At 36.2% G+C, this 13,161-nt stretch overlaps 3 protein-coding genes across 3 annotated transcripts; 2 read left to right on the top strand and 1 right to left on the bottom strand.

The window, feature by feature from the left end:
* Positions 1–1,569: 1,569 nt before the first annotated feature.
* On the top strand, positions 1,570–2,701 carry LOC103937643. Its single transcript, XM_009347593.3, has 2 exons — positions 1,570–1,871; positions 2,204–2,701. Exons 1-2 carry the CDS (start codon positions 1,631–1,633, stop codon positions 2,464–2,466), a joined length of 504 nt encoding a protein of 167 aa, XP_009345868.1. The 5' UTR covers positions 1,570–1,630; the 3' UTR covers positions 2,467–2,701.
* A 2,124-nt stretch (positions 2,702–4,825) lies between these two features.
* On the bottom strand, positions 4,826–8,069 carry LOC125470725. Its single transcript, XM_048570192.1, has 2 exons — positions 8,034–8,069; positions 4,826–5,119 (listed from the first exon to the last, which is right to left on the bottom strand). The coding sequence occupies exons 1-2, from the start codon at positions 8,067–8,069 to the stop codon at positions 4,826–4,828; spliced, it is 330 nt and encodes a 109-aa protein (XP_048426149.1).
* A 3,631-nt stretch (positions 8,070–11,700) lies between these two features.
* On the top strand, positions 11,701–12,633 carry LOC125470723. The gene is made up of 2 exons (XM_048570187.1): positions 11,701–11,920; positions 12,380–12,633. The coding sequence occupies exons 1-2, from the start codon at positions 11,701–11,703 to the stop codon at positions 12,631–12,633; spliced, it is 474 nt and encodes a 157-aa protein (XP_048426144.1).
* Positions 12,634–13,161: the final 528 nt, after the last annotated feature.

Raw genomic sequence — 13,161 nt, 5'->3', positions numbered from 1 at the left:
GTTTAAAAACAAATGAACGGTATTGGTAAAAACATTACACACCGTCTATGTATTTGCTACAATAGATTGATTAAACGACCTTAGTTTTAATTTTTTGTTTTTTTTTTTTTGGTAGAGATGATCTTTACAGTGTGATTCATAGTATGAACGGTTCTGATCACAAGCACAAAGCTCCGTGATTAAAACATTAAAAATTTTGAGTAAGAATTCTTAATCATTTTTAAGTAGCCAAGTATTGTTCTTGTTTAATTTGTGGATGTCATCAGTTGTAAACAAACGTATGACATTCCGTTTCTCTCAGCATGACATATTCCACAACTTTGCGGCAGCCAGTCTTACTCGTTTTTCTCCCCGCTAGTAGTTCGGTTAAAATCGCAATGGCCGAAATTTTATTTTCCCATTTTCAACGAACTTTCAAACTCAAAACACATGGTTGACCCTCTTTTCGCTTGTTAGAGACAAAATCCCTCCAATCAAGTCAACCCATTGGCTCCTTTACCATTCATTTTTGGAAAAATATCGATTATGTTAGCTTCTTTTATTTTTTTGTAAGAATGCATATTCATCAATACGTTTTCTTTTTCTACAAACGATAGGATAATTACACTAATTTTGTCTAAATTATTGAGAGACGTTTTATCTAAATTAATGAGAGGCGTATTCAAATTTGAGTGCGGAGAGAGATGACACACTACTCTAGCTAACTTGGTTAAATCCATGTCTTATTTTTCTTAGTTTGTTGGGTTCTTGCTTCAGTAGTGTTATTTCATAACTTCATTAGGAAACTAGAGAAGCAAATTTGTGATTCTAACATTTTACCTATTTTATTTTGCACTTAATTATTCTTCTTTAGAAAACCAGAGGGCCCAAGTTCGTATTTACACTATATATAAGAAAATTCGTTTTGTCGACTAATTAAAGGGGGAAACCTAACTAAAGGGATACAAATGAGAAAGAAACACATAATCTAAGAGCCCTCAATAAGACTTTGGAGGTTGTTACTATTTTACTATTTATTAAAAGTGGACGCTTAGCAAACTTATGTTTAGCCGAGTTGATTAGAGTAGTGTAATTTTCTCTTTTGTATTCAAGTATGAGTCCTTTTTTTCACTGTTTATACTAAATTAATTTGAATATCGTTCAAATCAAATAGAAAAAATGGATACGTCTAATTCTCTTGGTAAAATGCATCATCTGTATATCCATAATTTTATTCTTACCTTGTGCTACACTTGAGTCTAAAGACTTATTTGTTATAAAGCAGAAATTAGGACCTCCAAAGAAACCAAGTATTAACTCTGGCCATTAAGAAAATATAAATCTAATTTTGAAATATATACCAAACAGGTGACGCATGTAATTCATGTTAATAGAGAGACGTTAAGTGGAAGACTAACTTAGGGAGACTTAAACTTAATTAGGAGCAGCATTATAATTTTACAACATTTCCTTTCCTTGTCTTACCCACCAACGTTGAAAAGGTTACAATTTGGCCAGTTTGCACTACTTAATTGGCTTATAAAAGAACCCACATTACTAATTATGCATTCACCACAATCGCAAGTTTCATTCCCCTCATCCCGAAATTTCACCACTCCATTCCTTGAGTTTTTGCATCTGATAGAAAATAATGGGTTCCAGTTTTGCACAAATTACATTAGCAATGGTGCTAATTGCTTCAATGCTGGCAGTTAGCACAGCCAACAAAGATTGGCAATATGGTAATTACACCGGCTCGGGTTCATACCACCTCAATAAGACCAAAGGACCCAACAAGATCGTAGTTGGTGGTTCGGAAAATTGGCATTTCGGATTCAACTACACAGATTGGGCTTTGAAGAATGGTCCAATTTACATCAAGGATACCCTAGGTGAGTTCTCAAAATTTGTTGTACATTTCCCCCCATAAATTGTTGTTTGTAAAGATGCACTTATTTAGCTTCTCTAGTCTTTGCCATTTAGTGCTACGATCTAGTAGCATCTCTCTTCACTTGTAAATAAGAGGTCTTAAGTCTAAGATATAATTTCTATTGTAAATTATATATCGACAATTTAATAACATAATGTGTCAAACAAACGATTTACAGCAATGAAAACTTTCATCAAGTCTCCTTGATTTGTTTTGATATGAGCAACGCTTTTTCCTTTATGAATATAAGTGAACAAGTATTTACATGATAAATGGTGTTTTGGGTGTTTGCAGTTTTCAAGTATGAACCACCAAGTGACACCATACGTCCTCACAGCGTGTACTTGTTCCAGGACTTTCAGAGCTTCTTGAACTGTGACTTGAGTCGAGCAAGAATGGTGGGAAATCAGACACAAGGTGGCGGAGACGGCTTTGAGTTTGTGCTCCAAAGGTGGCGGCCTTACTACTTCGCTTGCGGTGAACATGATGGTTTACATTGTAAGGACGGGCTTATGAGGTTCCCCGTCTTCCCAATGTTTCGCGGTTGGCATCAATGATCGATTGGCGCTGAAAGACAATGAATACAACACACTTTATATTCATAATCAATTATTTTTAAGCAAATAACAAGACTTGGTATGCAAGTTTTTGAGAGACTACATTTGATAAGTTCAGCAGTCACATTGGTATTGATATGTCCTGCATTTAATTCTTGTTCTTGTAGTGATGTTTTACTTTTGAATAATGTTAGGGAGACTCAATTTGAAGATTAAATTTTGAAAACCAAAGGACATGGAAGTTGATGATTGGTTTATTACTTAATTCTTGAAAGACATACTCATTTAGTTTGCAATTTTAGTCTCCAAATTTAGTTTCCCTAGCATTACTTTTTACTTTTGATATTGCTGTACTAATTAAAGCTTACATTGCCTTTTCAATTTTTTTTTTAAATAAGGAAATTTAAGCGCCTATCTCTAGTGACGATATTACTTCGATCAAGTCTTCTGACTTTTTTCACATCAGTACTTTAGTTGCCAACTCAATATTTTATATTATTTTTTTATAACTAGATGAAGCCCACCTATTGTTGTGTAAATATGAAAGTAAAAAAAAACTATAATATGGAAAAGAGAGAAGTTAGAGAGAAATGTGAGTGTAAGAGAGAGAGAGAGAGAGAGAGAGAGAGAGAGAGAGAGAGAGAATGTGGTTAAAAAAAAAATTAAAGATGCTATGATGATATGTGGACGAGATTTAAAAAAATAAAAAAAAAATAAAAAAAAAGAAGCAAAGTTTGGTATGTGCAAAATTACATTATTGCCTGTTAACAAGGCACTTTTAGGCCCATGTAATGGTGCAGGCCGGAAAAGAAGTCATAAAAGCCCAAAGAAGTTCAAGAAGCCCAAGGCTCGAGAAGCTTAGAAAAGAATGATCCCGTGTGCTAAAGCCGACCGCTTATAACCCCAGTTCGACCAAGATATGTAAAGAACTTTTCAGTCACCAGGGGCACGTGGGAGGCTGATAGCTTTATGGCACAAGTCTCTAGGGGCAAGTCTGGCAGAGGACAATTAGGCCACAAGATGGAACATAAACATGCTCAGAGTAGCACTCGAAGAGACGGGGTGGGATAACCAAGGCCAAGGGGGACGCTCGGCTCGCACCATTCTGAAAAAGCACACCTTCTCAACTGAACGCTTGCCACTTCATTGTTGAATACCTGGTTGATAAGCAAAAATGTTTTAGTATGCTAGTCTATGTAGGTGGTGCATTAAATGTCGAGTTGTGAAGACCCAAAGGTCCTATATTTTAATTTGTTAAACTGCAAATTTTGGGTGTTAATTGTTTGTTGTCGTGTGTAAAAACGCATACAAAATGGTATGCATCCATGCTCCAGTCACTTCGCATGTTTCCGAATTACATCATAATTATCTATATTTTTAGTTCCCCTTCCCCACCTTTGCATACATATACGCAGACGCTATCTTCAACTAGGAAATGAAGAGGGCTGCTTGCATGTAGCACTAGATTATGTCTCCTAAATTTATCTCTTGGTAGAGGTCAAAATATTTCGTGGAAGAAAGCTGGACTATGAACCTAAACATTGAGACAAACATAAAAATGAACAAGATTTCATGACCTTGGTTGAATTCTCTACTAATCCTTATGGCAAAGCAATGGCATCGCTTGACCTAAAATCCGGATATGTTCGAGTATTGACTATTGTGCGCACTTCCCTAGTTCTCTCGTTTTGTCATATTTCATAAACACCTCCTTTATCATACCTAAAAAATGAACAGGTAAAAGAAGAATGGATTTTAGGTTAAATACAGATAACCACCTTACCTCGCCTGATTTCAAATTGGTTTCAACCTTCTAAAACATTTGATAAGACTACCTAACTTTTTGAAAATTAGACTTCTATTAGATCAACAACGTTAAGTGAAGATATTACTGGCATTTAGTGATAACGTGGACCCCTATTAGCCACCTTTTTTTTTTTTTTTTGAAAACTAGATAAGAATTACAGGCAAAACAGCCAAAAGTGTACAAGTAAGCCTACAAAGAGGCAAACAGCCAGAAACTACACCACAAATAGGCAATGCAAGGAGATACAAGGATCCTGACGCCACATTTGATGCTAAAACGTCACTCCCTACACTACCCTCTGAGATACCTAGTGTGGACAAGGAAGTCCATCATTGCGAAGCATAGAAACCAGGGAAAATGAAGGTCTGTGAACCCAAACCCCATTGCTCATCTCCCGACATCGCTGCGACGCTAAAAAGTGCGCAGCCTTGTTAGCTGAATCCAAGACCAGCCACAAATATGGAAACAATCTCCTAAGCGAATACACTGCTGAAGAAGAGGGAAAGCTTCCCACCTACCCTTGGAAGGCGAGTCCCACAAAGCTAAAATGGTTTAAGAGGAGTCAAATTCAAGAACCACAAAATGCCAACCCAACTGATGACCAAGCTCACATCCAATCTTAACAGCCAACGCCTCTGCCATAGCCACACTCTGAGCCTTCACACTATATCTACCTGCACCCAAAAAACCCCCAGCATTGTTTCGTGCAACCACCCCAACAAAACTCGAGCCAAATAACGCTTCCCAACTAACATCCACATTAAGCTTGATAAACCCCGGGCTTGGAGGAGTCCACGTGACAGCTACCACCGGTAATGGAGGAGCAGTTGTTCGAGAGCCAGTTACCTGAGTAGCATGCAGAAAAGTTCCGGTAGAATTAGAAATTTCAAAGACTACCTTCGAGTGATAAATGGGTTGATGGTTAGTAATTATAATAAGAGATGCATAGAGATGTAGATAATTTCATTCTTGGTCACACAAGAAATATAGGAAGAGTGGTAGTATAAGTTTACTAATAATTTTATCCAAGTCCTGTGTATGAAACTCCCCCTACCTCTCTTAAATTACTGTAATAGTTTCGAACTCTCCCTCTCCGCTTAATATTGATAATTTATAATATATATATATATATAAAGTTAATTAAGACTATTTTAATTTTATATCTTGAAAGAGAAAAAAGAACTAAAAATAACACCATCTAACATTTAATATAGTCTTACTAATTCACTCCAATTTAACATGTGTTACATTCACGCTAAAAATTACTCGTCAAAAAGTTAATACATGCAAGCCATATAATGCACAAAAAACCTTATTACAATAATTTTGGAACTAATGTTGTGTTTTAGATGATGTCATCATCGTGTCGCACAATATTATAGCATACTTCAATGCTCTCTAACTACACTTAACTTTTGATATGCTCTTGAAAGATGTTCGTGATCTCCCCCTTGATTTTTTTATAGTCATTTTGACTCAACTGTTCAAATAATGACATTTATACAATAAAATAATGTTAGGTCGTGATATAAGAAGAATAACTTATTATTCTAAAAACGTATGACTTTGTCTAATTTGTTAATGTCATGAGTATGTCAACAAACGTATGACATTCATTTCCCCTCAAACATGACACATTCCACAACTTTTAAGTCCCCCTTTTTATTACTTGTTTTCCTCCACTCTAGCAGTTCGGTTAATATCGCAATGCAGCCATCGCAGATGTAGTTGGAGCATAGGTAGAGGGAAATAAGATGCAGCTTCGTTTGGCTTGCGCCAAATCCTCAACCAACAGAGGATCACCATCACGTTTGTTGCCAAATAGGGGGGACGTAGAGGAAGATCGTTGCTAGTTAGAAACATGACGTTGGGGGTTTGGGGCTCTCGCCACAGGAGTTATGCGATGTAATTTCTGTTGTAAATTATATATCGACAATTTGGTAACATAATGTGTCAAATGATCGATTTATAGTAATGAAAACTTTCATCAAGTCTCCACAATTACATGATAAATGATGTTTTGGGTGTTTGTAGTTTTCAAGTATAAACCACCAAGTGACACCATACGTTCTCACAACGTGTATTTGTTCCAAGACTTTCAGAGCTTCTTGAACTGTGACTTGAGTCAAGCAAGAATGGTGGGAAATCAGACACAAAGAGGCGGAGACGACTTTGAGTTTGTGCTCAAGAGGCGGCAGCCTTACTACTTCATTTATGATGAACATGATGGTTTACATTGTAAGGATGGGCTTATGAGGTTCCCCGTCTTCCCAATGTTTCGCCGCTGGCATTCATGATCGATTGGTGCTGAAAGACAGTATTAAGACAATGAACACAACACACTTTATATTCATAATCAATTATTTTTAAGCAAATAACAAGACTTGGTATGCAAGTTTTTGAGAGACTATAATTGATAAGTTCAATACTCATATCGGTTTAATCATGTCCTGTATTTAATTCTTGTTCTTTGTAGTGATGTTTTACTTTTTAACCAAAATATTTGAATAATATTTTTGGAAGTTTGAAATTGAAGGTTAATGATATTGTTGTACTAATTAAAGCTTACATTGCCTTTTCAAAAAATTTAAGAAAAAAAAGGAAATTTAGGCTTCTATCTATAGTGATGATATTACTTCGATTGAAACTTGTATCTTGCCAACTTTTGAGTCAAGTCCTTTGACTTCTTTTCACATCAATATTTAAGTTGCCAACTTAACATCTTATATTATTTTGTTATAACTAGATGAATCCCACCCACTGTGTTCGTAATTATAAAATTAAAAAAAAAAACTATAATATGGAAAAATAGAGAAGTTAGAGGGAAATGTGAGTAAAAGAAAGGGGAGAGAGAGAGAGAGAGAGAGAATGTGGTTTTAAAAAAAAAAAAAAAAACTATAATGACATATGTGCGAGATTTGAAAACGAAAAAGCAAAGTTTGGTTTGTGCGAAATTTCATTACTATCTTTTAACAAGGCACTTTTTAGGCCCATGTAATGGTGCATGCCAGAAAAGAAGCCATGAAAAGCCCCAAGAAGTTCAAGAAACCTAAGGCCTGAGAGGTTCATAAAAGAATGATCCCATGTGCTAAAACCGGCCGCTTATAATTCCAGTCCGATCAAGATATGTAAAGTACTTTTTGAACGCTAAGGGCACGTGGATATGCTGACAACTTTATGGCACAAGTTTATAGGGACAAGTCTGTTAAAGGACAATCAGGCCACATGTGAACTACAGTTAGTGATAGAAACCCAAGATGGGACGTAAACGTGCTTAGAGCGGCACTCAGAGAGACGGGGTGGGATAACGAAGGCCGAGCGAGATGCTTGGCTCACACCATTTTGAAAATGCACACCTTCTCAATTGAACACCTATCACTTCACTGCCGAATACCTGGTTGGTAGGTGAAAAAGTTTTAGTATGCTAGTCTACGTAGGTGGCGCATTAAATGCCAAGTTGTGAAGGCCCAAGGCTAGGGGTTCATGAGGGCTTATATAAGGGGGGTAAGCACTTTCTATATTGGGGAAAGAGATCTAAAGAGAAAGAGTTCATGTATTAGCCGACCGCTATTTTTAGTCTTGTAATGAATAGAATCCGAGCAACACAATAGAGTAGCCCAACTTTAAAGATTGAACTACTGAAACATTTGTGTCCATTTCATTTTAGCTCATATCTCAACCCAACTAAGTGTCCTATATTTTAATTTGTTAACGTACAAATTTTGAGCTTTGACTGTTTACGGTATGTGGAAACACATACAAGATGGTATGCATCCTTACTCGAATCACTTCGCATGTTTCCTAATAATCATAATTGTTCATATTTTTAGTTCCCTTTCCCCCTTTGTGTATATATACGCATACGGCCTCTTCAACCAAGAATTGAGGAGAACGGCTTGCATATAACACTATATTATGTTTCCTAAATTTATCTCTTGATACATGTCAAAATATTCCGCGAAAGAAAGCAGGACAATGAACCCAAACATTGTGACAAACATAAAATGAACAAGATTTCATAACCTTGGTTAAATTTTCTGCTGAAGATCCTTATGGCAAAGTAGTGGCATTGCTTAACTTAAAATCTAGATATGTCTGGGTACTGACTACTATGTGATCACTTCCGTAGTTCTCTCGCTTTTTCATATTTCATAAACAATTCCTTTATCTTACTTAAAAAATGAAAAGGTGAAGGAAGGATGGATTCCAGTTCTTGGGATCACGCTAGCTTTTATATCATTTGATATGCTGAAAAAGGAAATATATGACATTTTGGCTATTAATGCCAAAGAGATGGGTGGTGTAGCTGAGGAATAATGAGAACCATGACTCCCATAAAGGCATCAAGACAACCAACTTGACCTCTTTAAGAGTAACCTAGGCTGAGCAGAACAATGATATGGCTCAATAAGATGCAATGATGCCGAAAAAATATGGTGGTTGTGTTGGAGGATGAGGTAGCTGGTGTGGAAATGTAACAATTAGTGAAGTATCTATAAGATGTGGCAGTGGTTGTGGTGGAGAATGTGGAAACATGGTGAAGAGTTACGGCTGTGGTAGTCATTTTAGTGGTGGCTATGGAGCCATTATGAAGAGTGGTGGTTGTGGTAGTGATTGTGGTGGTGGTTGTGAAAGCATGCTGAAAGGTAGGGTTAAGGTGGCTGCGGTAGTAGCGGTGATTGTGGTGGTGGTGGTGGCTATGGAAGTATGCTGAAGAGTGGTGGCTAAGGAGGTTGTGGTGGTAGTGGTGGTGGCTATAGAAGCATGCTGAAGAGTGGTGGCTAAGGAGAGCGGTGGTAGTGGTGGTAGTTGTGGTGGTAGTGGTGGTTGTGGTGTTTGATGCGGAAGCCTTTTCAAGGGTAGTGAAACACATCTGATAACTTGTGTGCTGAGGAACACCAAAAGGAAACACCTAGTAATGTGAGAGTAGTTGCCTAATGCCCCTGTTCATACTTGTTATATGCCCATTTTTTATCTGTTGTGTGATTTTATCTATGGTAAATAAAGCTTCATCTTTCTCATCAAGTAACTCCAATTTGGGCAATCAATCCAAGCAACTGCTTATATAGAACGCGATTCCTCTAAATTTTTTTCGCTTATGCTTATTAAGAGGATAGTGCTAGGGAGACTAAATTTTTAAGTCAAATTTGCAAGCCAAATGATGAGTCACCAATATAAAATAAGCATGTTAATCAATACTTAAGTAATAATGCAATCATCAACATAGTTGATTTACAAAATTTGATTTAGAAATTTGGTATCCCTAACATTTCCCTTGTCGAAATATGTAAATTTAATTAAGGTTGAATTCAACCTTGAACTCTCCTCAGTTGTTTTTGGCATTTACATACCCCTAAATATAAATCAGGTTGAATGTATTATGGTATGTGTTGTAGGCTTAATTTACTGAACTACTCTAGAGGAATAGAGATAGGGAGGCCGACGACAATAAGAGAGAGAAGAGAGAGATTTAATTGTGAGATGTGTGTTATATCACCCCATTGTGCCTTTATTTATAATAGTAGGATAGGTTAAATCCTTACCCTAATAGGATTACAACTCTAATTGGATAATATCTACTTTAGAGAATATTCCAAGATATCCCTAGATACACTAGGATTTAGACAATCACATTCCTATTCTAAATATGACTGCAACACGCCCCCTTGAGTGTGTAAATACTCAAACAAAACATCGCATCAGGTCTTTAGCAGTTGAGGTAGAATAATTGATGAAGTCGTTGACACAACAGACAAATGTGAGTCTCAAATTTAAAGAAAGTATGCATTGGTAGTAAAACTCACAAAACCTTGCTATGGTAGAACCTAGGGTAGGTAAAAATCATAGTACAATATTTTGGAACTAATGTTGTGTATTTCAATGATGTCATCATCGTGTCACACAATAGTATAACATACTTCAATGTTTTCTAGCTTAGCTTTTGATATGCTCTTAAAAGATGTTCATGATCTCCCTTTGATTGTTGAATGTTGATAGTCATTTTGACTCAATCATTCAAATAATGACATTTATACAATAAAATAATGTTAGATCGTAATATAAGAAGAATGACTCATTATTCTAAAATCGCAAGGTTTTGTCTAATTTGTTGATGTCATGAGTTTGTCAACAAAAGTATGACATTCAGTTTTCCCCTCAAGCATGACACATTCCACAACTTTTAGGTCGCCATTTTTATTACCCATTTTCCTCCACTCTAGTAGTTTGTTAAAATCGAAATGCCCAGAATTTTATTTTTCCATTTTCAACCAAATTTCAAACTCAGAACATTTCATTGGCACTGTTGCTTGTGGGTTTTTTCCTGCAAGCTTCCTTTTGTTTGTGGTGCAGATTTTGGGGTTGGGGCTCCCTCCCGGGTGGCGCAGGGTGGCCCCCCGGCCGGGGGGGGGCGGCGCGGCGGGTGGGGTGGGGGTTGGTGGGCGGGGTGTGTGTGTGTGTTGTGCGCGCGCGCTACTTGAAGGATGCTGGCATTTTCTTTTTCTCCGCTTCTGGAGCGTTAGATGGGATATTTCCGACGAAGACGGCGGCAGATGCAAGTTGTTTAGTTTCTTCGGTTTTTTATTTTTCTTTGGGCTCACAACTTCGTGTTGGGTTATATATTGGGGTCGGACCTCTTTCATGTAAATTTGTTTTGTGGGTTTAATGAAGTTGTGAACACCTTGCTACCCAAAAAAAAAAAAAAAAAAAGGTGCTCAGTAGGAAACACATTTTGCAAGAGTCCTCAGTAGACTTCGGAGGTTGTTACTATTTTATTATTTACAAAACGTGTTAGCAAACTTATATTTAGCTGAGTTGATTAGAGTAATATCATTTTCTCTTTCTGCTTAAGTTTGAATCCCTTTTCCACCATTTACACTAAATTAATTCGAATATCACATGAATCAAATAGAAAAAAAATGAATAAATACTTCTAACTCTCGTGGTAAAGTAAGTTATCTCAACATCCATAACAAATTAATGTGATTCTTACCTTCTGCAACACTTGAGTCTAAAGACTTGTTAAAATTTGAACCTCCAAAGAAACCAAATATTAACTCTGGCTATTAAGAAAATACAAAACTAAGTTTGACATAACAAACACGTTACGCATGTAATTGTTTATTAGAGACTGGGAGAAAGAGACATTAAGTGACTAACTTAATTAGGGAGACTTAAACTTAATTAGGAGCAGCATTATAATTTTAGAACATTTTTTTCCTTGTCTTACCCACCAATATTGAAAAGGTGTCAATTTGGCCAGTTTGCACTACTTAATTGGCTAATAAAAGAACCCATATTACTAATATGTATTCACCACAACTCAAGTTTCATTCCCCTCTATCCTCTAAATTTCACCACTCCATCGCTTGAGTTTTTGCATTTGATAGAAAACAATGAGTTCGAGTTTTGCACAAATTACATTAGCAATGGTGCTAATTGCTTCGATGCTGGCAGTTAGCACAGCCAACAAACATTGGCAATATACTAATTACACTGGCTGGGGTTTCAACAATGGCTCGTACCACCTCAATAAGACCAAAGGACCCAACAAGATCGTTGTTGGTGGATCGGAAAATTGGCATTTCGGATTTAACTACACAGATTGGGCTTTGAAGAATGGACCAATTTACATCAAGGATACTCTAGGTGAGTACTCAAAATTGTTGTACATTTCCCCCCTTAAATTGTTGTTTGCAAAAATGTCACTTCTTTAGTTTCTCTAGTCATTGCCACTTAGTACTACAGTTTAGTAGTAAGAGGACTAGATTCAAATCTTGTGAATTACTAGTTCAATACTAATTCGTCCATCACCCCTTATAGTGTGTGTGTATATATTGTTGTATAAAAAAAAAAAAAAAAGCGTTTCCTTGTCTTTAGCCTATTGAAAACAAAAAAGATTTGAGTTTGTTTTAAGTCTTGGATGTAATTTCTATTGTAAATTATATATCGACAATTTAATAACATAATGTGTCAAATAGACGATTTACAGCAATGAAAACTTTCATCAAGTCTCCTTGATTTGTTTCGATATGAGCAACGCTTTTTCCTTTATGAATATAAGTGAACAAGTATTTTCATGATAAATGGTGTTTTGGGTGTTTGTAGTTTTCAAGTATGAGCCACCAAGTGACACCATACGTCCTCACAGCATTTACTTGTTCCAAGACTTTCAGAGCTCCTTGAACTGTGACTTGAGTCGAGCAAGAATGGTGGGAAATCAGACACAAGGTGGCGAAGATGGCTTTGAGTTTGTGCTCCAGAGCTGGCGGCCTTACTACTTAGCTTGCGGCGAACATGATGGTTTACACTGTAAGGACGGGCTTATGAGGTTCCCTGTCTTCCCAATGTTTCACGGCTAGCATTACTGATCGATTGACGCTGAAATATAATAATAAGACAATGCACACAACACACTTTATATTCATAATTAATTATTTTTAAGCAAATAACAAGACTTGGTATGCAAGTTTTTGAGAGACTATAATTTAATAAGTCCAGCAGTCACATTGATATTGATCATGTTCTGCATTTAATTCTTGTTCTTTGTTGTGATGTTTTACTTTGTAACCAAAAAACTTGAATAATATTTTTGGAAATTTGAAATTGAAGGTTAATGATATTGTCGTACTCATTAAAGCTTACATTGCCTTTCCAAAAATATAAAAAGAAAATTAGGCTAAGGTATACTTTGATTGAAACCTTGTGTTTTTTCAACTTTGGATCGAAGTCCTTTGATTCCTTAGTACTTTCCACATAAGTATTTTAGTTGGCAATTCAATATTTTATATTATTTTATTATAAATAAGTATTTAAGAATTTAATTAAGTGTTTAACTCCTCTTTTCAGGCAACTAATATCATCCTTTTTTAATACAATTAAATTCTTGT

Source organism: the organism of the source record quoted next, unplaced genomic scaffold, assembly GCF_019419815.1.
Source record: "Pyrus x bretschneideri cultivar Hongxiangsu unplaced genomic scaffold, Pyrus_bretschneideri_v1 Contig102, whole genome shotgun sequence".
NCBI classification, from domain to species: domain Eukaryota; kingdom Viridiplantae; phylum Streptophyta; class Magnoliopsida; order Rosales; family Rosaceae; genus Pyrus; species Pyrus x bretschneideri.
The sequence above is the reverse complement of the archived record's forward strand: the minus strand, read 5'-3'. Positions and strand labels throughout refer to the sequence as shown.